The sequence below is a fragment of the Pezoporus flaviventris genome, unplaced genomic scaffold (assembly GCF_033815535.1).
Source record: "Pezoporus flaviventris isolate CSIRO_AGI_PZ_B2104156 unplaced genomic scaffold, CSIRO_AGI_Pfla_v1 ptg000009l, whole genome shotgun sequence".
Lineage (NCBI taxonomy): Eukaryota > Metazoa > Chordata > Aves > Psittaciformes > Psittacidae > Pezoporus > Pezoporus flaviventris.
Genome location: NW_026892557.1, coordinates 4,178,932 through 4,205,579, shown reverse-complemented (window position 1 = coordinate 4,205,579; position 26,648 = coordinate 4,178,932). Strand labels below are relative to the sequence as shown.

General features: G+C 48.0%; 1 protein-coding gene across 12 annotated transcripts in view; it reads left to right on the top strand.

The window, feature by feature from the left end:
* CAMTA1 (calmodulin binding transcription activator 1) overlaps positions 1-26,648 on the top strand; it is a 288,481-nt gene that overhangs the window by 96,418 nt on the left and 165,415 nt on the right. For all 12 annotated transcript variants that reach the window (XM_061450331.1, XM_061450332.1, XM_061450338.1 and 9 more), the window contains one exon: positions 14,786-14,853. In XM_061450331.1, coding sequence (XP_061306315.1) covers positions 14,786-14,853 — 68 coding nt within the window. The remainder of the gene's footprint in view (positions 1-14,785; positions 14,854-26,648) is intronic.

The window sequence follows — 26,648 nt, the reverse complement described above, 5'->3', positions numbered from 1 at the left end:
TTTGTGGGAAAGGCAGGAAAAACCAGGTGTCTGGGGAGTATTTTTAGTGAAAATCTTTATTGGTGATAAGCTGGTTCTCAATAAAACAAAGGCATAACTTGCAAATAGAATTCTCCTAATTTATAGTTCCTCCAAGAATTTAAGATGTGAAATTTCTGTTTTTCTGGGCACATCTTTGGCAAAGTTCAGATTGGGTTTTGATCTGGTTTTTATGGGGTTTTCTGATCAGTTAGTGAGTAAACCCCGGGATTTTTCTAGTTCCATGAGGAGGATGCCAGTGTTTATCCACTGGGAAAGAGCATAAACTCTGAAACCTTGGAAGTTGTGCTGCTTTAATGGTGCCAAAGCTGACACAAATGATGCACCAGCCATGGAAGCTGGTGCTGTGGAAGGCCACTACATCATGGTGCGGGTTAAGGACATGCCTCATGTCTCTTCCCCAGGCTTGCCTGCGCTGGCTTGCTCCTCATGCAGTTTTGCTGCTGGAGCCCTCCACACCATCAAAATACAATTTCAAGCTGCAGTCGTGGGGCTCTCAAGCACAGGGTGATACCAGGGTGGACGGTCCCCATCCTCGGGTGAAGGATGCTCTCATGGAGCGTAAAGGTTTCACATGAGGGGGAAACCTGCAGCTGGATTGGGATGCCCTCAGAGATGAGCATAGCAACCTGTTCCATATTTATTACAGGCAACAATTTGACTAAGGGAGAACTTGGATTAATAACATTCAGCCCAGAGAAGTAATTTCCTTTGGGAAAGCGATTTACATGCACTCTGCCAAAAAGAGCCGTCACCGTGCGCTCTCGTCGTGTCAGCTCCAGTAATGAAGTTGGAAATAACATGGGAGGTTAATAGGTCCTACTTATCTCCTTAGCGCCAGCAAGGAAGATTTACAGTGCAGAGCCTGGTTTGCATATTTCCATTGGAAACAGAGAGGTTTTTCCCAGCTGAGATGGATGTTGCAGGGTGTTGCTGTGTCTGTTGTGCATGGCTGAGGCTGTAAACCTGCGTCCCATGCTGGATGGAGCTGCCTTTCCATGGGTCACTGGCCATGGGCTTCATTAGGTGTCTGTGCGCTGTTCCAGCTTGAATTTTTAACCAGCTATATCTCCTCCGAGGCTGGAAGTTCATACAGATGTAGCTGCCACATGGCAGTTAAAAGATGGGTTGAAGCCAGCCCTGTTTTCCCTTGGAGCTGCCCATAGCGTGCGAACAGGAAAGTGCTGGTGGGAGGAGGCAGCGGTGCGGAGCACTCCTGCGTCACCACCCCTTGGGCACGCAGCACAGTGTGTTTTGTCCTGCCTTCACCCCGAGGAAGGTGATCCATGGGGCTGGGAGCTGCCAGACTGTGCCGGTGTGTTAGCCAGGACCTGTTCCCTTCATTAGAGCTGGTAATGACCTTGTCATCGCTGACGAGGACGCTGCTGCCTTGGCTTTCCGAGAGGCTGGAAATAGCTGGAGCTGCCCGTGTAATTGCACCTTTCCCCCCCCATTCCTCCTGCCCGCTCACGGATCCTGCCACTCCACATTACTCTTATTAAACTCCCAAAGGCCTCGTGGCACATTAGGGGCTATTGCAGGAGCTATTTCCTTTCAAACAGCAAAGCTACCTGTGAGTTACAGAAGTACAAAAAGCTCTCAAATCCGTGTGCCTTCCTCCTCTCCCTTAGCTGTTCAGAAAACAGCTTTCAAAGCGCTGCTCTCTCCCAGTGGATTTATGGTTGGGTCCTTGCAGGTTGTTGGACTCCGCACCAGGAGTGCAGTGAGAGTTAGCAACAGGATAAAATCATTCCCTCTCAACAGTTTAAGTCACAGAAGTGCTTAAAACAGTAACTCTGAAAGGGATGGGATTTCTAATAGAAGTTGTCTAGCACAAACTGTGAAATGCCCCTTTAAGTTGGTTATTTCACACCAGTGATGGAGTGTGAGAAGAGTTAACTTTCTGAAGAGCTTAAGGTACAATTCAGTAATAACTTGAGCCATTTAATGAATGAAATATTTAACATAATTTGCATGCATTAAGTGAGGGGATACAGAGTGTGACAAATGTAACTCCACGTCGGGGAGGGAAACAGGGAGAAACATATGGGAATTCTTCAATGTGAACCCACAGACCCCTTGGCAGCAGTGCTGGGATGGGGATGGAGCTGAACCCAGAGGCTGTTGCATGGGGCAGCCCTTGGGGTGGAGGATGGAGCATATCTGTATGGTGGGTCTCACTCATGTCTGCCAGGGCAGCCCTCCCCATGTCCAGGACCTCTTGGTGGGTGGGAGTTACAGAATCCCAGCCTGGTTTGGGTTGGAAGGGACCTTAAAGCTCACCCAGTTCCAACCCCATGCCATGAGCAGGGACCCCTTCCACCAGAGCAGCTTGCTCCAAGCCCCTGTGTCCAACCTGGCCTTGAGCACTGCCAGGGATGGGGCAGCCACAGCTTCTCTGGGCACCCTGTGCCAGCGCCTCAGCACCCTCACAGGGAAGAGCTTCTGCCTAAGAGCTCATCTCGGTCTCCCCTCTGGCAGGTTAAAGCCGTTCCTCTTGTCCTGACCCTCCAGGCCCTTGGCCAAAGCCCCTCTCTGGATGCAGTATTCCAGGTGGAAGGAGAATCCTCACCATCTGACTTCCTGGGATGTAATTTTTCTCTTCCTATGTACTCCTTGTGTGTCTGCAAATAGCTGCAGCCTGTCTGCATGGTGGCGCTCGGCTCCAGGCTGGGGATTGAGGAATGGCGACTTCCGACCCCCTTGTGAACCGAGCACATGGAAATGACTGCCTGAAGGCAAAGGCAGGAGCCAGCCTAGCCACAGTGGTGTCCTCCGGGCAGCACAGCTCCCTGGTAAATACTGAGGGATGAGGGATGTGGGCTGAAGACTGAATAGGAGGAGTTAGGGCATCCCCATCTAGCTGGGAGCTCCTTGATGTCAAAGCTCATTCGTGAGATCTTTAAATGCTTAAAGATGGAGAACAGGGTAATTCTGAAATGCATCTCTGTCTTTGTTAAGCAAGATAATGTTTTTTTAATGGTATATATCTTTAAATAGTTATGAAATGAGCCTGCTAACAGTGAGCCCCCGTTTCATTTAGGGGCATAGAGCACAGACTCAGATGAGGTCCCCTCTCAGTGGCTGGATTTGGTCTTAGACTGCCTTAAAGAGGGAGGGTTGTTTTCCTCCCTGCTGTTGATTTGCCTTGACAGCATGTTCAAGTCAATATTACCCTAAACCCGTTCTGCTTTCATAACAGGCAATTTTATTTGTGTTGAAAACGCTTTGTTTGATTTCTGGAGCCATTCATTACAGGATCAAGGCTTCAAATTGGAGCCAATTAGGTCTAAGAGCTGCTTTTAAAAAGCCTTTTCCAGACACCAAGAGCTGCAAGGTTAAAATGCAGTGAACTGAGCACCCAGCTCCATGCATGCAGCCCCTGTTGGGGCAGTGGGTCCCACCCGGGCTGTGTCCTTGCGGGAGCCGGCGCTATGTACAGTGCATCTCTCTTTCTATATTTAGTAAGAAACGCATCAGCATCCCTTTTCCTCACTGAATTCCCTCTGGGAATGGAGCTCGTAAATAGCTGTCGTGCTAAAAATAACACCTGCCCCAGCCCCTGCATCCTCTTTCCTTTCTCCGGCTGAACATGGACCCAGAGGGCTCCCACCCCGGGCGCAGAGGTTTGGGTTTATGATTAGTTCTAGTTTATGTTAAGGAAAAGCAGAAAGCAACCACTTTAAAATGTAGAGAGCATGAAACCGCCTGTGATGCTTAACCTTTGGAAACGTCAGTCGTGCTCTCAGCATCTCTCTCTGTAATAAAGCACAAGCACAGCTGGCAGTGGTTTTCTCAGCCACTGGTAGCCCAATGGTGATGTGGGTTCCATGCTGTGCCCTGGGATAGGGGCACCATCCCTGGGTTTACACCAACCTGCTGGTTCAACTCCTTTGCAGGAGAAATGCAGGAAATCCTGGCCCTGGCACTCCTCAGAGCTGTAAACAGCTTTTGGCACACAAATAATGTCCCTTTTCTGTGGTCATTTTTGGTCATTTTAAGTGTCTTTTTCTCCTGAAGTGTTTTCTCAAAAGCAAGGAATTACTGAAATCTGAACCAGATGAAAAGAGCTTGCAATTGAAAGATCCAGCAAAACCCATCAGCACCAGTGGGAACTGGAACCTGCAGCTGGGTTCCAATACCCCTTTTGTTTCTAAACATCAAACAACAGTTAAAAGGAAGAGGAAGAAGTTAAGTTGTGAAGGAAAGGGTGTCTGGCACTCAGATCTGTAGTGCAAATGGCTCAGGTCTTCACCTAGCCTGGGAACAGAGCTCTGCCTCTGATTTGTTTTGGGTTTTCTTTTCCCTTTGCTATTGTGGTTGCTCCCCATGGGGAGGGCTGGGAATGTGTTGTGTAATGGGATCACTTCTAATGTTCTAGGTACTGACAGCAAGCACCTCAAAGTCTCTCTTATCCCACTGGCACCCAAGGTTTTGTTTGAGGTTTATCTGGATTAATTGGGCGGATGTTTGGGGAAGAGAACAAATACCTGCTGGTGTTTGATTTTACTCGCGCAGCTGTGTGATGAAGCGAAATGGCAGCAGAAGACCTTAAACTCCATTATACTGTCTCTGGGAAGATTTGTGAGGGATAAGTGGGACATAGAAACAGCATTTCAGAGCCTCATCACTGCAGTTAACTGGAGTGCTTTCGGGTCTGAGTGCTGGGGTGACCCACAGAGGCTTTAATGAACAAATGGGTGCTGTGTTTTGTATCTCCAGAGGCTGCACAGCGCAGAGCCCTTGGCTTCTGCTAATGGCTCTGTGGCCTGCGAGGAATGAGCAATTAATTATATCAATATTTGAATAACCTTTCTTTCTGGCTGCCTTTGTTTACTCTGTGTTTGATGCTGGTCCTTCTCCCATTTAGATTCTTACACTTAATGGAGCAGTACAAGGTTACAGACTCTTACGGGCAGCTTGGTGCCTGGTAATGGAGTGGATGCACATCTAGGAAGGATGACCTAAAGCTGTCAGTCTCATAGGCCCCTGTTCTTTTGGAGTCTAGAATACTTAAAAATCCACTTGGGAACTGCATCAATGCACTGCATGGCTTCATTTTAAATGGTCCTTTGTATAAACTTCATGAACCCCACTGTGTGTGTTACGGGGCCGTGATGCTCAAGGCTTGGTCAGTATGATCTCATCTGCTCACAAGTATGAGGCATTAAAGACGATTACAGGGCTGATAATAATGAGTAGCATTGGTCATTTTTAAGATTAAATGTTGTTTGCACAATGATGCTTGTGCGATATTTACAGAGCGCCTTGGAGAGCTGGAAGAGGCTTTGTCAATAATACTACTACTAATAAATTATTATTAACACTACTAATAAATTATTAGTATTAATATTAATGGAATAAACCCATTAACTAATCATTTAAGGTAAAGCAGCTCCTTTATTTAGCTAGATCTTTGGGAGAAGGGAGGTGCTGACACTTGGAGGGCAGGAGGGGGGAGATGAGGCATGAAAGCAGCAGCATCCAGGAGTCCATTTTGCAGTGATTAAGAGATGGGGACTGAGTTCATCGCAGGACAGCGCCTGCCGAGGAAGCAAAATGTACCAGGCAGTGCTCTTTCCAGATTGCTGTGCTTTGTGGCTCTTGCTCTGACCAGCATTGTCACTCGAGCAGAGCTTTTATCATGATTTAGGATGTATCTTTTAAGAAGGATTTTAATTCCCTGTTTGAAATAAGAAAATGCCATAAATCAGGGGCAGAATCTTTTAACATTTACAGTTTTAAATGAATTCCTGTTGAGAGTCTCTTAAGCCAGATTTATATCTGGTTCTGCATTGAACTGTGTCGTTATGTGGGACTGAAAAACTCTTACAAAATTAGGCATAATGCAAAAACATGCTGAAAAGACAGTTCTGCAGGAATGTGGAGCATTATTATGTTAGAGAATATTGGAGTGAGGAATATGCAGAAAGGGGCAATTACCCTGGATATTTTCCTTTTAATGAACCTTGCACAGTTCTTTGGAAGGGTTTGCTGCGGGCTCAGTGCAGGATGAGGCAGATGGAGAAGGTGCTGGTATTTTCACCTCATCTGACAATAGGCACTGACTGCGATTAGGGCTGCACATGTGGCAGGTTAGAGAAGAAGAATTGCAAATCCCAGGCAGAGTGTCCTGCTCTGACCAGTGCTATTCACTTTATGTCCATGTTTTACTCTTTGAATCCCAAAAGGAGGAAATCCCTGTCGGTTCCCAGCCAAACGATTGTGGCAGCAGATTGCAAAGCAACAAACCCTAAGGTTTTCCCCCAAAATGTGCTCCTAAGAGCAGCAGTCCACATGCTGACAGCTTAAAATCCACCAGCATCCTTCAGCCCTCTTGTTTACTGGAGCTGGAGAAGTTGGACTTGGCCAGTCTTGGTTGAGGATATGGAATTGCCTTCGTATGGCATGGATGGAAGGTAATGGGAATGGCTCCATGGGTTTTCCTCTCTGCAGAAGTGGAGATTTTGGTAATTACGCTGTAATTATGCATCATAGATACATGTATCTTACTGGCTTTCCTTTTTTGATCCCATTGCATACGTGACAGACTACAGAAGAGCAGTCCCATTGGCAGTACTAAAGCCAGCAGTGACAGCAAGACAATAGTCCATGTGTTTAAGTTGTGGGTTTAGTCCAAGGTCATTTAAAAGCAAGAATTATAAAATAATAATGTAATGATCTGTGGGTATTTTCCAGTAACTGAAGATTGGGTGTTATTTAATTTTGCTCTGTTTTACTGACTTTCCCTCAGTTTGGGGCTTAAGTGGAAGATAAAATCCATCCTAATCCCATTAGGCCCTGCCTGACTCAAGGTCTGACTTTGCTGATACTTGCATCTAACGGTGTTCTGAGCGAGTGGTTCAGGACAGCCATTGCTCAGTGTGTGCAGAATGGTGGCCTGCTGTTAAAGACCCACGGCATGTTCAGTTTACTGTTTTCTGTGTGTATTTGGCAGGTGAAATTACCAAGCAGGTCCTATTTAACTCTGGTGTCTGTTAACTGCTGCTTATTCGCTTGATTGGGTGTTTTCTTCTCCTTTCCATGTGTTTTAGAGAAAACTACTTCTCAACTCAGTTTCTTCCTACCAGGTTTACCCTTGAAAGTAAAGCATTGAAGGTGTCCACCTGCTACTTCATGGAAGTTCAAGAGTGACCAGGACTAGCCACTTTGAGCTCAGCTCATGCTGACCTGTGAGGAATGCCTTGGTTTAACTGAGCTGAGCCTTGCAGATCTGTACACCTCAAATCTGCCCGGTGCTGCCCTGGCATTACTGCAAAATGCCTTCACTCAGATGCCTTGATCGGCGATGGGAGCTCAGGATTCCTAAATGTCATCCTATAATGTCTAATTAAGGTTGCAGTTTGAAGACATCATGTACTTTAATTGAAAACTGTAAGAGTAATCTATTCCATTTTTTTTTCCTGTTAAATTAATAGCGTGGACCTTTAGCAGATGGTTACTGAGACGCTGTTGTTAATGAAAACATCCCACCGCCTGCAATCCAGCCGCACAGCTCCCCAGCCAAATGCCTTTTCCACTCGGTGGCTTTATTCTCCTGCGGTGCCAATTAGTGGTCCCTGGGCTGCCACTGAGCCTCTTTGGCAGGATTTAAACCCTGCAGAGGTGTGTTTTGCTGGGTGATGCTGGTGGAGCTGGCAGCAGCCTGCTGCTGCTCTCTGGCAAAGCAAGAAGTGCTTTGGGCCCCCACATGTTCTCCATCCGTTAGGGTGATAGACCAGGGGGTCTGGTTCAAGCTGTTTAATGGCATTTTCAAGTGCCTCTGCGTGTGAGCATGCACCGCTTTCAGTAGGGGTGAGCTCTGCCCCTGCATCCCTGCATCCTCATGTTCACCAGTCCCAGGTTTTGGGAGCAGATCTTTTGTTCCCCCCTTTGTACTTCCTCCATCCCTCCCTCCCTCTCCCCCCTGCTCTTGCTTTGCTGCTTCCCAGGGGGACACACAGCAGCAGCGGGGACTGGGGAAAGCTGGAATATTTATCGCTCTCGCCTACTCAGAGGCTCTAAAACGGCTTCTGCAGAATAAATCTCCTTTAAGACCCTTCTGGAGTGGGGTTTGGCTTATTGCTCCAGGAATAAAGAAAAGCCTTCCCTTCGCCAGGCGATGAGCTGGGACCCCAGCGGTGATGGCTCGGGAGCTGCTGCATCCTGGTGATTTGTGGGGTTTCTGTCTGCAGGAGCACGGGCATCTAAACCCCAGCGTTTGCTGCAGGAGCTGAGGTGCTGGAGCACAGGGTGAAGCAGTGTCCTTGTGTAGGTACCACCAGGCAGCTGACGGCAAAGGGTATCCCGGGGTGAGAGCATCACTCGGGGAGGGAGGAGCAGAGGGATGCAGGGATCCATGTTTCCCATAGTGCCTTTGCGGAGGAGGAATTTGCATTGGCTCTGAGGATGTGAAGGTCAAGTCCCAGTGAGGCAGGGACCTTGTGACAAAGCAGATCTGTGCCCCTTAAGGGTGCTAGGAATATTTGGCTCTCTTCCCCTTGTCAGCTGCGGGCTGTGCAGCCCAACACCAACCTTTAGGAAGGTGAGGAGAGGTAACACTTTGAGGCCAAAATAAGCATGGCCTGCAAAAGGCCAAACAACCAGACAGATGGAATGGTTTTGCAGGTTTTGTTCCAGTGATGCTGAATGGGGTAGGGAGAACTTGCTCTGTGTGGCTTTCAGATCAGTTTGTAGTTGGAATAATCAGAATATTAATGGCTTTGAGAGCGGGGGCAGCTGGAAAATGAAAATGGCTTAACCCAGCTGAGGAGATGCTACATAATCAACATGAATTTGTATTTTCATTTCGGAGCGGAAGGATGATGAGGAAGAAATGGGCTGGAATTTGTCTTACAGCAGCAAGGACGCGACGATATCCTCAGAGAATGAACCATGCTTGCTTAAGAGATCACAACTGCATTAGCTCTGTGGTATAAATCCAGAGACGCGTACAAACTCTCCTGTTTTCTCTTAGAACATGCATATATTTCAAGCTGATTAATTTGGGTGTGTAGAATTCAAAGTAATAACTTGAAATTCAGACTTTACTGTTGTTTTTTGAAGTAATGATGTTATTACTTTGAGACCAGAGTGGCTTAAGCCGCCACTTTGGGTTGTGGTAAGGGTTCTGTCTGACACCACTGGGTGTTGGATGCCTGTGCACGGCTCCATTTCCTGCCTGGTGCTGGAGTCCTCTCCAGTGCCTGTCCGTGCAGACACACACACATCACACAGCGGCTGTGCAGTGCGTGCTGCTGAGCGCTCTGCTCCCTGCCGCTGCCTGCGCTGCAGCTGGGACCCGGGAGGTGACATCAGGTCACCCCTGCTGCAGCTCCGGGTGCTGCCCTGGTTAAATATTGAAGTGGCCGAGGAGCTGCAGTCACGTAGCGCTGGGTGGGAGCTGGTGCTGGTGCTGCACAGCACCCGGGTAGCGTCTGCAGCTCCTTCCCCTGCCTGCCTCACACCTGGCTTACATTGAGATGAGCTCTCAGGCAGAAGCTCTTCCCTGTGAGGGTGCTGAGGCGCTGGCACAGGGTGCCCAGAGGAGCTGTGGCTGCCCCATCCCCGGCAGTGTTCAAGGGCAGGTTGGACACAGGGGCTTGGAGCAAGCTGCTCTAGTGGAAGGGGTCCCTGTCCATTAGGAACTGGATGAGCTTTAAGGTCCCTTCCCACCCAGACCAGTCTGGGATCTTGTGATTAACAGTGTGAGGGCTGCTGGGGTGAAACTGGAGGAAGAGCGATGGAGCCGTCACGAGTGGCACGTCTAGAGACGCTGTAGCCCACTAGTGTCCTGTCTAACACAGTTAATGTGGATTTGCAGTTGATGGCTCTTTGCGTGCAGACTTAATAATCTTAAACAGGGGAATGCAAAACAAAAACAAATGTTCATTTATATAAAATGCTGTCAGCCCAAGCAACAGGGTATAAATTAAACCACTGAATTATATGGCCAAGCTTAGGATGAAACATAACTCACATGATCTGAATCTTAAAATACCTAATTGCTTTACAGGGTGCTTCCATTAGCTGATCAAATTAAAAAATTAAACCTATTTCCCTTGTTAAAGCTCTGAATGTAGGGCTCAGTCCTGCAGGCTCTGCTTTAGGTGGGAAAGCCCTGCTCTGAGCCTAACCGTGCAATCGGCGGGCACGGTCAGAAGCAGAGCTGGATGCGCACAGCTTTCGGTATTCCATAGAACAGTTTGGGTCGGAAGGGACCATAAAGCTCATCCCGTTCACTTTTCACTTTAAAGCATTACTTGCTGACGTCGTTTCCAAAGGCAGGCTCAGAAGGGATGCGGGGCTGGGTGAGACCTCATGACCAAGGGGCTGGTGCCCTTGTGCACAGAGATGCTCCTGGGTGGTCTTGGGCACTGGGTGCCACGTGCCCTGACAGTGCCTCTGGGACTTGCTGGTGGGAGGGTGTTTGTGGGGAGCGAGCGTGTCCTTTCATTTCCTTCAGCCGCTTTATAATGACAGAGCAGAGGCGAGGACGGCGCTGGGGCTCGCAGCATGGCGCTGTCTCATCTGACCTTGCTGGTGCCACGCTGCCTTTTGTTTGTAATCTCGGGCAAGAAGCAAAGCAAAAAGGGTTTGATAGGAGACAAAAGCAAACAATAGGCTCTCTCCAAAGATAGGATGAATGGGATGTAATTGAATGTTTTGGTGAAGACATTGACTTGACCCTCTAAGACACACAGAGAATCATTAGGAGAATTAACGCACATTAAAATGCAGGGTTTTTATCAGAGGGCTTTTATTGTGCCTATAGTTTTGGTTTTAATTATTTAATGACTTTGTGTCTTCTAGTGATAAATCTATTTCTGCTTCCCTATTCAAAAGGAAGAAAGGTGTTGGTGTGACAGGGGGGTACATGCCCCGAGTGGCTGATGAGCACCGGCCTTTTGTGAGCAGACAGGCAGATGCCTTCAGAGAGCATCTCTTGCAGATAAAACACCAGCATTGCTCCGACTGCTCTCTTCTGGGCCCTTCAGGTTTACTTTTCCAGTCTACATATAGCAAAAACTCTGTAGGAATTATGTACAGGCAGGAGCTAGGTGGGATGTGGGGTTTGGGAAGATGGGTTCCAGAGCTGGGCTGCTCGGGGCGCAGCACTCCTGTTTGCAGCTCCTCCTGCACTGCTTTCAGGGCTCCTCAGTAACCTCATCTGTGTATTTGACATCTCTCAGGTTGTGCTTTCCTCACCTCGCCAATGGATTTGAAACAAAAATAGCTTTTTTTAATAACTTGAGCTACTTGGTTTGGGCTTTGCTGAGATTTATGACATGTGTCTGTGTCATAGAATCATGGAATAGTTTGGGTTGGAAGGGACCTTCAAAGGTCATCCAGTCCAGCCCCCATCATCTCTTCCCCAAAACCATCTCCTTTGGCCTCTGACCTGGGAGCATCCGCTGCGACGCATGTGGTACCCAGCTGTTGCTGCCAACCCTGGATTCTGTGATTTGCTGGGACTGTCCTGGGCGATGGACACAAAGCCATGTAGTTACAGAAAGCAGAGCATGGAGTGAACAGGATTTAGATGGGGTTGCTGCTGACGGCAGGGAAGCCTTCCCCAGTGCGTCCTCCACAAAGACGGGCTTTCTCCATCCAAAGCTCTTCTGCTTCTTGTGCCCTCCGATCTCTCCCTTAGAGACCCAACAGTTCCCTGTGCATGACCAGTTTGGGGCTCACCCTGGTGCCCAGGTTGTGCCTGTCCTCCAAACTCATCTTTTTGCCTGACTCTGTCCATGTGCGTGTGAGCACTGCTGAGCATCACTGTGTCATCTGTTCTGCTCTGGTATGAGGTGGCAGACGGGAGATTTCTTGTTCTCCCTGAGCCTTGGTGCTCATATAGTGACAGAAGCTGGCACACGGTGTCAAACTGCAACCAGACATCTCTGTTGTTATCCCTGCGTGGCATAGGGCTGCTCTCCTCACACCAGCTTGTGATGCTGAGCGTGCTGGTTCCTCCTCGTGTTGAAGGATGCGATTGGTGCTCTGGGTCCCAGCATTGCAGACAGGGCCAGCAAGTGATGGGTGGGTTTCCTTGGCTTTTTGTGTCTCTTTTCCCTTATTTGTGTGCCAGTCCTTGTAATTGCGAGCACTCGGGGCAGGGGAGGCAGCGGCAAGATTCGCTGTCTTTCTGCTGTGCGTGTTAATTTATAGTGCTGCTGTGAGCTACATGTTCCTTGTTATCCAAGGTATTTCCTCTGGAGGAGGGAAATCAGGCTGTAATATATCATTAAGCAGAAAGCCTAGGGGAGCTCCTATCCTAGTTGATGTGGATCCTTCTTTTAGCCTGTTAGAAGAATTGAATTATATGTTTTGAGTTGTCAGAAGATCCAGTGTGGAGTCTGGCTGGCTCTGTGCTATGGGAGCAGGGCTGGGAGCTGGCAGGCATCACAGGAACACTCATGTGTTTGATGGGTTGTTGTGTGCCCACAGCATTGATCTGCACCTTATCCTTTAGTCTGCCCAGATCTGCTGGGCAGGCCCAGGACAGCAGCATGGAAACAAAGGTTCTGTCTCCAGCTACTGCAGCTCCTCCCTCTGGGATAGTTTTGGGATGGATGGATGGAGGATGGATGGATGGATGGATGGATGGATGGCCATCTCGAGCATGCAGGGCATAGGCCAGCTGGAAGGAATAGAAGGAACAAGCCTTGGGTGAGACTGACGTTTGTTCACCTGAAGTACTTTAGGTTTCTGTCCTATAGCGAGATGCTTATTCAGCCATGAAAGTTAAAAGTTGCTTTATTCCATTATGGCAGGTTGGTTTTTCATAGGAAGAGGCAAAATCCTGCACTAATCTGACCCGCACCCACTGGGGCTCATCTCTTGGTATCTCTGGAGCTGTAAGGTCTGAGATGATGCAGATTTGTAACAGACATAACGTGGGATGGGAGTAAAATTCTGCAGACCACAGCACATTTGGTGGAAAATACTGTACTGGCTCCGAGGGAAGAACCCAGGGATCTCGGTTTATATTTCCTGAAGGATTTTAGTTTCGGAGTGTTTTATTTATATATATATATATGCATGCATAAAATCAGTGGTTGGCTCCTACAACTTGCACCCTGCATCAAGCTAGGCTCATGGAGCATCGATGGCTTGTGTAGGGAGCAGTGGAAGTCTGGGGCCAGACTTTCTTAGCCAAACTTTAGCACATGCGTCTGGTTGAACTGTGGCTCCTGTTGAAGCACAAGGCTTGGCGGGTTCTCTGCAAGGTTGTGAGTGCAGAGCCGTGCTGATGGCCCTGTGGAGGGCTGCACCAGGGCCTTTCGATAGTGAATTTTACACTGGAATTAGCCAGAGGTTATAAAGAGGTGGGTTTGGAGCTTGGTGTCAGTGCTGCTCCTCCTGGCTCCCGCAGAAGCAGTGCCATTCCCATCATCTGCTGCTGCAGTCATCACTTAAAACTGCGGAGTCGGGCTTGGGAAAGAAGGGATGCGGCGGTGGATTGTGGGAGAATTTATTTGCAGTGTAAACATGTTGGTCAGGAGTCATTAATATGACATTCACACAACTCTAATAAAGTACATAACACGGAGATCTGGCACCGCTGCAATACCCAGAGGACATTAAGTATGAGTCTTAAAACCAAGAGTATTGGAAACAAGATATTTTTACGTCTCGTTTGGGAGTAGTATAATTGCATTTTGTGGCTCTAGCAGATGCTTGGGCCAGCTGGTTGGAGAGCATTGTGGATTTTTTTAGCTTTGGTACTATACAGCTACAACCCTTATATAGATCTGTCTTCGTTTTAAACAGAAAAGGCAAAAAAATTCATCTCCTGGTCAAAAGACCCATTTCTTGTGTGATACCTTCATGGTGGTGCAGCCTGTGTGCGGCAGCACTGGAGATTAAACCAAACATGGGTTTGGGGTCTAATCTGAGGCCGCTTCCCTGACCTTCCTGCATCGCTCTGGCTGTCACAGGTCTCTGAGAGGGAGACTCTGGACCCAACTGGGAGGCGGTTTTTGGCAGAGAACCATCAAACCCCTACTTATTCCTCAGTGTCTCTTTGGGAGAGGGGGGAAGTTTGTTTCCAGCAGCCTGTGGACTTCAGCCCTGGGGGTTCTTTGCCATCACCAGGTGTTGGGATGTTGCTGGTGATGACAGCAGTGGCATGGTTGTGGATGGTTTCTAGTCCCTGGTCTTGTTGCTTGCCCCACAGCTGCTCTGGGTTTGACCCATGGAAGCGAGGCACAGCCACTCCTGGCTCCTCAGGCCTGTGTACAAGCACCAGTGTGAATTATCTCACCAGCACCAATAATTTCCTGCAAACATATCGGTCCTGATCTGGAAGTAATCGCCCGTATCATTCCTGCGAGTGGGAGCGATGACTTATGTTGATGTCACCCGCTGCCTTTTTATGGCAACCATTAATAATTCAGTAATTCTCTGCAGTGATGCTGTTCTATTTATAAATATTTAATTCCCCTTCCTGGTGGCACTGCCCTCCCCTTTGCCTCCCAACGTGCCACCGGGTGCTCGGTGGTCACCGCAGTTACCAGCAGCTGTCTGTGCTGGAAGATGCTGATGCTTTTCCTTGCCTTCATTACATTACTTCAGTCTGGCTTTGATGGTGTGAACACGAGCCTTGCCCGAGCATGCCATACCAGAACCTGACTTAAGCTGCTGATCTACAGCTCCTTGTCTGTGTTATAGAACTGTTATAAAACTTCCCCGTTCCCAACGTGGCCATGCAAGTGACTCTTTTCTTTCTGTGTTTCTCTTTCAGGAAATTGCAGCTTATTTAATAACGTTTGAAAAGCACGAAGAATGGCTAACAACCTCCCCTAAAACAAGGTAACGTTGCTCATGCTTCAGCCCATTGGCTTATTCTCGCTGGTGACTTGACTTGCTCCTTGGTGCATTGGCCACCGAGTGTAAACTCATTGTGCTCAGTGGCTGGTGATGCCAGACTCTCATTAATTGCCTTACTGAGCGTTTCATTGACTGAAATCGGGTTGATTAAAAGTGGAAGAGCTGCAATCTTGACAGGTTAAAGTTGTCACCTGGTTGCTCAGGGTTTAATTGTACCCCTCAGCTGCGCAGGCTCGGAGGCCTCTGAGCGAGGTTGCAGGCTGCTTATCCCGAGAGCTCCCTGCAGGCTCCAACTCGACATAAATGAAGAGGCGCAGAGCCCTCCGTGTGCTCTGCTGCTTAACATGCAGTTGCGGGGATTGTTTGCCTTTTGGTGTTTCTCTTGCTGGGGTTAAGTGTTTGATGGCGAGGAGATCCCAAAAAGCCGCATTAACAGACATGTTTGCAGTTTATTATTCAGTAAATGTCATGTCTTCTTTGCGCTGCCATAAATGTTTAACTCCTGTGCTCCCCTGGGACCCCAGACGTGAAGTTTTGCCTGCAGATGTTTTCCTGCTGTTCCGGCTGTGCTCGGGCTCCCGGCATTTCCGTACGTTACAAAAACCAACCCTGCCTTTCCAGTATTGAGGGGTTTTTCCTTTTCTTCTTTTTCCCAACCTGCCCCGTGCCTGTTGAGCAGGTTGAGGTCACTGTTGAGCCTGCTTAGCACCAAGGGGGGAGAAAAGCCTCTAACATCCTGCATCCCATCGCCATCCGCTGCAGGGATGCAGTGCCAGAGGCATCCCGACAGCCTGTTGCTGGGCTTGGCATCACCTCCCTCTGTCATCAGCAGGGGCAGAAATTCCAGTGAGGCACAAGGAATGATGTTGCACCTCATGGATGGTGTGGGTTAATTCCCTGAGTATTTCCTGACTCCCGGAGAGGAGAGGATGGAGGTGGAGGAGGAGGGGGTGGGTGAAGGGCCCTTGGGGTCTACCTTTCCCACTGATGGAAAGCTGTGAGTCTCCCTTTGGTGAGTGCATATGTGCCGTGTTCCATTGCCCCTTTTGGTGCAGGGCAGCAGGTAGTTTGATAAAGATTAGAGAAGGCTTTTATCTGACCTGATAATCCCAAACTTCAGAATTAATGCAGTGCAATTTCTTGCTGACCTTTTGCCATCGAAGCCTGTTAAGAGGTCAGAGAAGAGATGAACCAGTCTGGATATACACGGTGTCATTAAACATGAGATTATACATGTGTTTGTAGCAGCACCTTACGGTTTTAAGAGTTTGGTTTGCTAAAGGCAAGGCATGAAAGTAATTTTCTGATGAATATTACAATACCTTCCCCTGTGTGTTCACACTTGGAGGGGATGTCCCAGGAGAAGGAGGGTTGTAACAGCTCTTCAAGGACCTTCTTAAATTGTGGACTTGGGTCTTTTCTGCCTTTTTTTTTAAATATAAAAATCAAGTGGGAGAGTTACATGCTGAGTTCATACACTGAGGTGGTGCAGAATTGATGCTGTCGCTGCAGCACTGGGCTGGAGCACTCCCTGGTTTGTTTGCTGCTGTTAATTCAGCTCAGAAATGAGTAGAGGTGAATCGCACCCTGACACGTGGAGTTTTCCTTAGTGAGGTGATGGAGCACAGTGGGGATCGAGGACCACTGTGGTAGGTTCGGAGTGGCTGGTGCTGTTGGCCAGTGATGGGCGTTGGTGATGGCCCATAGAGAAGTTCCCATGTTCATGACACAGGACAGGGCGGGGGTTGCTTTGACCATGGCTGGAGGAGGAGCCCTCCTATGATGCCATTGTGGTGGCAGTAGAGAAGCTATGAGGAGGATTTTGGCAGTCTCCAGAATGGCTTTTTTTGGGAAGCTTCGTTTGGAATGACTCTCATTGGTAAAATGTGCTGATCTAAATGTACTGGGGTGTTATTTACAACAGGCTTTGAGTGCTCCAGTTTACCAGCATGAATTACCAAGCATCCTTCGCGAGACGCCGACCTCGATGCTTCCTTGGAATGGTGTTTGGTTGCTGGCTGCAGTGGTGGAGGGGGGTGGGAAGCGTTCTGCTGGTGCAGGCTCTGACATTTCCAACTTAAATGCAAACTGTGACGACCAAACCCAAGTCGCTTGACATTTGTGTATCAAGTAGAACTTAATTGTTGTTTCCATTGAAATTTCAATGACAAAGCTGGCTTTTAGTCCCCTAACACTGTGCTAGATGAAGATACTTTGCTGCCTGTTTCCAAGTGCCTTCTGTAATTCTCATTTTAGAGTATTTTAATGCTAAACATGAGTGACCTGGTGTAGCTTTACCTGTTGTGTTTCACGAGTGGGGCTCAGCAACAGAAAGCATGGCCGTGCCCAGAAGCTGCCAGGTTAGTTTTCCAGCTGGGAATGCAGTTCAGATGTGTTTATGCAGCTTGCTGCTTTGCAGTTACATTCCTGCTGCATGTACAGCAAAAGCAGAGGTGTTTGGGCCAGAAGCGGGTACCAGGCTCTCGTTTCCTTCCTCAAAGCCCTGAAGGGAGATGTTTCTTGGGAAGTGCTTTGGGATGCTGACGCCGTGATAAGCCATCACTTGTACTGATACACAGAGCGGCTGGGGGAATTCCCAGGTGAGGGATTTTCAGCCCGGAAAGAGCCCAAATGCTGTTTCTAGGCAGTGAGACTTGGCAGTGATTAATATTTCTGCAAGTCCGAGTTGGTGGCAGCCTGCCCCTTCAGATCGATAGTGATTTACATACCCCAGACACATCCTGACAGTGCAGTTTGGTTTCACTTCTGCTACCCACTGCGTTACTTTTAGCGTTTTCATTCCCCTTCTCCCGACTTTGGGAAAGCAAGGGTTGCTTTTGGTGTGATGGGCAGGGACAGCAGGTGCAGGAAGGTTTCCCACTGATAAATCCAAACCCAAGAAATCAGGGAGTTGTCCTGGTGCATAACAGTGACAGCAGCAAGAACCATCTGAGCTCTGTGTGACTGGGTGCAGTGGGAAGTGCTGTTCCCTTGCTCCAGGGAATAGCAGGCATGGACTGCAGAGGGTCACTGCAGCCCTATGGTGACTTAGGGAAAACTGCACCCAGCTCAAGTCCCAAGGACGTGCCAAGGCAGCAGAAACCAGATGAATCGGTGACCCATCTTGCTGCCATCATAGACATGATGTCCTGGGACAGGGCTGTTCCACCGCTCAGTCATCTCAACTTCTGCTGATGCTGGTCGCAAGAACAGGGGATGCAGATTACATTAGACTGGTTAGAAATCACTTTTCCTGATGGAAAATGCACTCACAACAATCGCTGTGTTCCTCTGTTACTTTTCTAGTGATTTTTTTTTTTTTTTTTTTTTTTTTTGCTGGCTCCAGAGTTTTGAAATTTCCAGAGAAATTGGATTTGTTCAGTTAAATGTGGGCTCGCGCCGAGGCTGGAGCGGAGGGCACCGACCCACAATGAGATTTAGAGGGAGCAGGGCAGGAAAACCTAATGTAGTTACTGCTTCAGCAGAGCTGCCCGGGGGGATGTGACAGTGAGAAGAAACGCACCTGGCTCCCGGGAGAGCATCATTGTGTGCAGTGAGTCTGAGCCCTGCTCCGAGCCTGACCCTGCCATGATGGGATGGGGTCAGCATTGACTGGTCCCTCTGACACAGGGGAGCTCCATGGTGAGGGGCAGGATGAGCTGTCACCTCAGCTCCTCGCCATCCCATTGCCCGTGGAGCACACCCTGCTTCTGACCTGTCCATCGGTCCAGCCTAAGCACCGCCATTTATCTTGGCTATCTTTATCAGGGGCTTCTTAAAGACATGTTAGGACCTTGCAGTATATAAATTTTATTAAATAATTAATAGCAAAATTAATTGGATTATTCCATTTTCAGGTAAAAAATAGGGTGATAAATATTCATCACTTATTTTATGAAAGGAATTTCCATTTCCTATGCCATTAAGGTGAGGTAAACTAACACTGGGTTTAAATGAAGGCTGAAAACAGTTGTGCTTTGGGCTTGATTCCCTGTGTTACGTGGCAAGCAGCTCCCAACAGGCTCTGTGCAGGAGCCATCCTGCTGCCTGGGTACCTGCTGCTCCCGGTGTGCCTTGGCACTTGGGGGACGAGCCAGAGGCTCTTGCGTTGAGGAGCAGATCCTGTGAGCCGAAGGTCGTGGATAGGCGACTGCCTGGAGCAAATAGAAATACTGGAGACTTTGTTTAGAGGTGAGAGTCCTGCTGCCTTACATAGCTCCTCCTGTCCATGGGGCCCAGGACCATAACCCTCCCCATGCACAGTGCTGCAATGGGGGGTTTGCTGTCGTTGCTGCTGCTGGAATCCCTGTTCACACGGCTGGGGTGGCTGTGACCTGCTTTTCCTTCATCAAAGGCAATGTGTGTGCTGTCAGCTCTTCCTGGCTTAGAATGCTGCTTGACATAATCCCTGCTAAATGTGGCACATCTCTCTTTACACTTTACAGATTTCATGACTCTCAACACTTTCTTCTCGCTGCTCTCAGTATTTCCTACTCTATTTTTTGTCTTGTTTTCCCCTGAAGAGGATAAACAGTACAGAGATGGTTTTAAGAGGCATTGATTCATATAGATTTTCATCTGCTGTGGTCCAGGGGTGTTGAGATGCCAATAATAAATTCCTTTAACAGCTCACCCCGTTTGTTTTAATGTGACCTAATGGGAGCCATCAGGATGCCTGTCCCAGAGCAGTCAATGGTCTTAAAGTATTTCATGTGAACCCTTCCCATGGCTGGTCCAGGCTGGGCAGCAGGTACAGGCTGGTGCTACTGGAGAGCTGGTTTCCCTCTATATGTAACCCATGGCTTAGGAGAGCTGCATCAGTGTGGAAGACAGCACTGGGCAACCAGGATGAGATGTCCCTATTTCCATTATGGATGGAATTCACTTGGTGTGGATGCTGAAGGTTGGCTCCTCCATCCCATTGACTTCTCTACAGCCACCTTGTGTGGTCACCAGGCTCTGACTTTGCCATGCATCAGTTGGGTACAGTTCCAAAGCTATTGGCTTTATAGCTGGTCCATGCACACGGATGTCTTCTGTCCCTCTGCCTGGCTTCATAGGGGATGGCGGTGCTGGAATGCGAAGGCTCCCAGTCCTCTTCACACAGCCTTGTCCCTTGGGGAGGCAGAGAACCCTAGAAAGCATGGAATCCTCAGAAAAAGCAATGATCTGCTAATAGAGTGCTTGTGTTATCCAGCAAAGTACTGTCTGCCTCCAGCGAGCCCTTCCTGTTGATAGAAACAGGCAAGGAGAACACGGGGAGTTTGTTTTGGACCAAATCTTGGTATTCAGGATTCAGGCCGGCTCTGTCTGTTCCCAGATCAGACATTGAGGGTGGGAGGATGCTCAGTTTCAGAGGCTGCTTGGTGTGACTGAACCCCCCATGCTGGCTGCCCAGTCTGGGTGTATGAGCCAAGTGAGAGAGGAGCTGCCGTTGTCCTGGGTAGAGCAGGAGGAAGGTGAAAGTGTGCCAGGGGAGATGTTGGGTTGGGGCTCCTGATGGCCAGCACCAGCCTAGCCAGTGTTTTCATGCACTTTATGCTCCCAGCCAGAGGGAACCCAGAAGGATGGAGGGTTTAATTGCTATTGTGGGGCCACTTTGGAGATGCTCTTTTCCATGTAAATGGGCAGAGGCTGCAGAAGGGCTGGGAAAACTGGGATTTGTTCACACTGCTTTAAACACCAACAAAATTCAAGTCTTAGTCACATTGTAAAGGCTTTGCAACTTAATTTATATTCTGGTATGGTAATGAAGAAGCATCCTTTGTCCAGGAGGTGAGATATGCAAAACTAACCTTTAAGTTGCTCATAATTAACCTTTAATGATATTCTCACATTTTTTTCCAGTGCATTCCCTGCATCAAAAACAACGTATGGAAAGAGTGCCTGAGACTGCTTGTTGCATCTTAATGGCCTGCAAATATCAGCTGATTAAAAATAAACTGTTTATGGGGATTATTTATCAACAGAGTCGTTTCCCTCCAGGGAACCTGGCACTGAGGTTACCCAGTGGGGCTGGAGCCAGGCCCTGCAGCCCTCCCCGTGCGCCATCCTTGGTCAGCAGAGATGAGGATGCCTTTGGTCCAGTGGAAGGGGGATGCTTGTGTCTCCTCATAGGGAAATCGTAATATTTATGGCAAATACAGTGAGATTTAAATTGCACATTGGTGTGTTAGGAAGAGTGTGCCAGAAATCTGGGATCAGGGAGAGGGTTTTTGCACCCCATGCATGTGAAGCAATTACATACATCCCAGGGGGCCTGCTGTTCGTGTTGGAAGGATGGGGACTGATTTGTGTAACAAGCTCTGTGTGTGTCAGGAGATGAGAGCTGGGTTTCTGGTTTTGGGCTGTATTTTGGTGCTGAAGAGCATTGTGTTGGTAACGAGCAGGGTTTCCTCTTACTGTGGTGTGAGGAATGTTTGCTGACCTATGGTCGCTATGGTGTCCTTATGCACGCTGCTGGGCTTGTAGGGAAGTGCTGGGGACATGAGCTTACGCAGTCCAAATGTGGAGGAGCCTGTGGGTGAGCAACAAATACAGACACAGGGGCCAAGATCTTAGTTTTCCTTTTGTTTTTTCCTTCCCAGCCCTGAGAAAGACAAGTTTGCAGGGATGTGGCCGAGGCTCCCCAGGGGTTACTCGTTCCCATTCCCACACTGCAACAATACTTGAGTATCATTAAATTTTAAGTTCCGTGTAGAATCTGGTGGGTAGGCAGATGTACCGGGGCGTTAAACTTTATGTCACTTCAAAATGGTGTTCAGGTACATCACGGGGAGCCCATCCAGCTGTAAAATTACCTGGTTTATGATGCTGCATCGCAGCTTTGGTCTTTTTGTGTTAATTAAAAATGTACCTGAAATCTCGCCCCGTTGGGAAATTGCCACTGTGCTTTTTGGTTTCCTGTAGCTCCCTGGCACAGTGTGAAAGGACCTGATTCTTCTGCCAGGGTTTGGTACTGTTTACAAGGGGAAAAGAGTTTGCTAATGGGGATAAACACTTCCCTGTTTTCCTTGGCTGGTTCAGTGCTGGGTTTCTTCTGGCCTTCCCCTGGGCTGTCTCCAGGCTGGGAGCAGGGAAATGTCCTGCTGGAGTTTGGAGCTGCTGTTTGCTGGGTGCAGGAGTGTTCCATTTCCCACTCATAGAACTGTAGAACTGGTTTGGGTTGAAGGGACCTTAAAGCTCATCCAGCTCCAACCCCTGGCACGGGCAGGGACCCCTTCCACTAGAGCAGCTTGCTCCAACCTTGCCTTGAACACTACCAGGGATGGGGCACCCTGTGTGTCCCCCAGCTCTTGAACCAGAACTGACATCGCTGTGCTTGGCGTGGATGGGGATCCCCAGCCCCATGAAACGGGAATCTTTGAATTGCTACCATGCTGCTTCTGGTATTAAATAAAAGGCCTCATCCTGAGGCATCCCACGTGATGATGCGCTGAGTTTTTGCAGCGTGATTTATGTTTGGCCGTAGGATTATTGTTTTCTATTGATTCTGAGGGAAATAAAGCAGCAGTAAAAGCCCATCATGAGCCTCCTGGTGGAACGTGAGAACTGGAAGATTTCCTGCCAGAAATCCTGTTGTCTCCTTGATGGTGACTCCTAAAGCATCGGCACAGCTGGTCTCAAAGTGAGCATCACCTCACACTCATCCTGCTCCTCCTCTTCACATTGCCTGGTTCAGTCCATCAAGGATGCTCTGGTGCTGTTGTGGCTGCCTCGTGGCCTGACACATAGATGGGTTTTGGGTCCAGCAATGCTGAAGAGGCTTCCCAGGATCTTCTCTGCTGTGTATCTGCAGGAGGCGATCCCTCCCTCTGTTGATGTGTGACATTAAACCTGTTCTTTCCTACGTTTCAGGGCTTCTTTTCAATTCTGAGAAATGAAGTTTTGCCCTAAAATGATTCAGTTTACCTGGAAACTACTGCTTCTTTCCATCCTCCCCAGTGTGCTGTCATCCTGGAGCATGTTGTTTGCTTGCTACTCACATGCCTGGCACTTGTACAAGATGAACAGTTAAATTTATCAACTCTGGCCGAGCTGTTGTGCCTTTTCTCTGCAGAGCCAAAATGTGCTGTTCTGTACCATCTGAATGGGTTTTTCCAGCCTGATTTAACAATGCCACATGCAGCTGAACACCACGGCTGTCGTTTTAACACACAGAGCACTGGTCAAGTGATGGAAACAGGAGGGCTGGTACCAGCAGGTGCTGGGGCACCTCTATGACTGCAGAGGTGTTTGGTGCCATTTTGTGATCAGAAATGCAGAATTAGTGGATGTGATGAATCACATATTCCTGTTCTGTTGGACCTTCATGTCCTACTGCCTGTTAACTTCCATCTCCATAGATGAACCTGCACACTGAGGCCAAGATTCCAAGCTGCAGGGAAGTGTTTAGGTGAGAGGGACCAGTGGATCCCTTGGGGATCCATCCGGCTCCCTCCCAGCAGGCAGCAGCATCCTTGCCTGTGCTTCACCGGAGCACGTGCCTCCTGCTGCTGCCAGCGAGAGTGAATTGTGCCCATAGTATTATTTCTGTATTTATTTTATAAATGTCAATGATGAACTAAATTAAGATAAATAAGGCTGTTCCCTCTTGCTGTTTAATTTACTAAATTTTAATGAGACTAATAACATCTGTACTTGTTCCATCTTCTGGCTGGCTGGGAGACGTCAGCGGGTCTGACAGCTCCGCTCTGCTCCTCTCCTCTTCCATGAATGTTTATGAGCAGAGCATTTTACAAACGTGGCATTAAGCTGTTTGGTTTCGTCTGTGCTTCAGCTTACACCAGTGGAGAAGCCGAGGCAGTGATGCAGATGATGGATGAACACCATCTCTGTGAGTGAAATGGGGGTGTTTTCTAAGTGCTGTTGCACAATGCAGTGGGCAAGAGTTGCAGCGATGGAGATCGGCAGAGGTGGCAGCAGAGCCGAGATGCCTGTCCTGAAAAGGGAGCAGTGTTCTCCCATGGTTTCCCCTGCTGGCACAGCTCCAGCGGGTTGTTGGTGCTTTCCTTCCATGCTCTGTGGTTCGTGTGGGGCTGGAGGACTGGTGGCATACGGAGCATCCCTGTGCCATCACGCCGGTGCCCTCTGGAAGGTGACCATTTGTTTCTCATCAGTTGAGCCTCTTGCACAGCAAATGGGTCATGCAGGGGACATCTTCCTGCTGGATAAGCAATTAGCTAAAATAAACTACTCGAAGGACAAATTATGCAGGACTCTTGCTCTGTAACAAATGGATTAATTGACTTTGGTATTTGTGGGATGTTGCCTCTCGTTTACTGAGCTCTCTCGAGCTGACAAAAAGGTCGTGCCTTTCTCAGCAGCATTTCTGGTGCCAGGGTGTAGGGAACAGGCCCTGCCTGACTTCTCTATTGAGCTGGCTTGGTGAATAACAGAGGAAAGAGTGAAACAGGAGGTTTTCATCAACTGAACTTGGGCAAACACCGGCGATGCCTGGTGCTGGGTGCACTGGAGGGGTATGAGAGGAGGCTTAAAAGAGGGATTCAGGCAAACTTGGATGGTCTCAAATTAGGGCATGATGGAGAAAGGCTTTTCTGTTATCAAAAGTTAGTTCAGGCTAAATTAATCTGAAAATGTGTAATTTCATCTCAACTAAAAATACTGTAATGTAATTAAATTCAAAAGTAGGATGAGCTGGGAGGGTATAAGGGAAGATAAGCATCGGAATGAGACAATAATTGAGTTTGTATTGTAAACACATTCCTAAAGGAATTTGGGATGTTTTAAGCTGCTTCATTATAAATTTTAAGTCAAGAGTGCTTAACAGCTTTGGTGTATTTGGGGAAGTGGTTGACTACCTTTGTATTTGTCTGCGTTCTTTGTTTGCAGGATTTTCTATATTGGGGTTTAATTTTCTCTTATCATCTATTGGTTTATTAACAAGTTTGAAGGCGAATAAGGCTTAAAGTTGGAAAATGTGTGTTTCCACGTGGAACTGGTTGTTTTGTGGATGCATATAAGCTTTTAATCTGTTTTTTTTTGTACTAGTTGGATCTTGAATCTATAAAATCGATAGATTAGTATCATTAAAGCACTTGATGTATTAATTCTGAAGGACGTCACATTTGATACTGGAGCAAACAAGTCACTTCTATGCACACGTCATTTATATAGTTCTTCAGGCTGGCAGCGTAGGAAAGGGGTCAGGGTCGTATCCTTCCTTTGGGATGCTTGTGAGGAGGATGAGCATCCTAAAGCCATCATTTGAATGCTTTCAGCCCCAAACCTGGTTACCAGGTTGTCTGGGGACCCTGCAGTTGGTAGTTTGAGAATCATTCCCCTGGTGCTAGCATCTGTATCTTCGTGCAGCAAGTGTTGCACAAGGGATGCAGAGAATGGGCGCTGTCTTGCTCTTGGCTTGATCCAGAAACCAAACAGCGTGAGGAAGGGAGATGCTTCGTAAACCGCCTTGTGTCTCGTGGTGATAATGACCAATGTAACTCCTCTTTGGTGACACCGCACAGGCTGCTGTGTTATGGCACTTTGTTCTTTGCAAAGGTTTGCAGGAAAAATGCAAAAACCTTTCTGTTTGCTAAAAATCCTTTACCCTTAATTCTGAAAAATGACTTTGTGGATCTTCATATTTCACAGGCCATAACTAGATTACTGCCTTTTACTGGAATACTTTGTGTTAATGAAGACCGCCTGGGATTACAAAATAGATTTCCTCTACAGAAGGCATTATGTGGTTATTTTTTACTGTCTGGCATTCTAGTTAATCGCCTTGTCATCATTAATTGATGGGACTGGATTGATAGAAACAAATAGATTCTATTCCTGAGGCTCATTTGAAAGAGAGGAGGGGCTTAGAGCAGGTTGCTGCAGGGTGTTTGAGCACGTGCCTCGAGTGCAGCGTGTGAGTAGTGGCCATCCAGGAGAGCTCGTTCAGTGGGGGTGATGCTCGGGCTCAGTTGGCACGTTGGAGACCTCTGCCATGCTGCAGCCCTTTGGCTGGAAGTTCGACTGTTGAGTTTCAGATCCCAATCTGAAGTGGTTTGCAGTTAGAATTGCTAATTAATGAGTTATTGCTGAATTTTCAGGTATTTACAGGTTTCCTTAGTGTCTGCAGTCACATTGAGCAAGCGGCAGGGCTGGTGGCACCGGTGGCTTTGAGCCCTCCGGGTGCACGTGAGCACACGGATCGATGGGGGCTCGTGGTACGGTGCAGACATTGGGATGATTAATCTGGAAACAGTGTAAAGCATTCACGAGTTGTAGGAACTACTTCCCAATAAATCAAACAGCATCCCCGTGGGAGTGGGGAAGGGAAATAAATGAGGGCTAAAGAAATTGATAAAGATCCTTGAGCAATAAAGAGATGAACGCCAGTGCTTTTAAAATCGAACAAAGTTGATTTAACTGTCTTTTTTCATACCTTGTACCAAGATTTAAGTCTATAGCTTGTCATTATATCGAGAAATAATTTGCCAAAAGACTTTTTAGCATTTTGTGTGCATTCCACTTAATGGCAATTTTAATATTCTCGCTTTGGTCCTGCGTCGTTACGAGGAGGTTTCAATTGCTCGGCGCACGGAGGAGTTCATAAAGATTGTTTCTAATTTCTTTTTCAAATCTGGTATAGAGTTCAGAGCCATCAACACATGAATTATCACGGTACTCAGTGGAAATGTGAGCAATGCTATTGTTAGCTGCTTAAACTAAATACCTGTCTTTGGTACAGCGCAGCTTCCAGAGGGCATTCCTGCTTAGGCTGCTCTGGATGAGGTCTGACTTCCTGTATTGCTAGGAGGAGA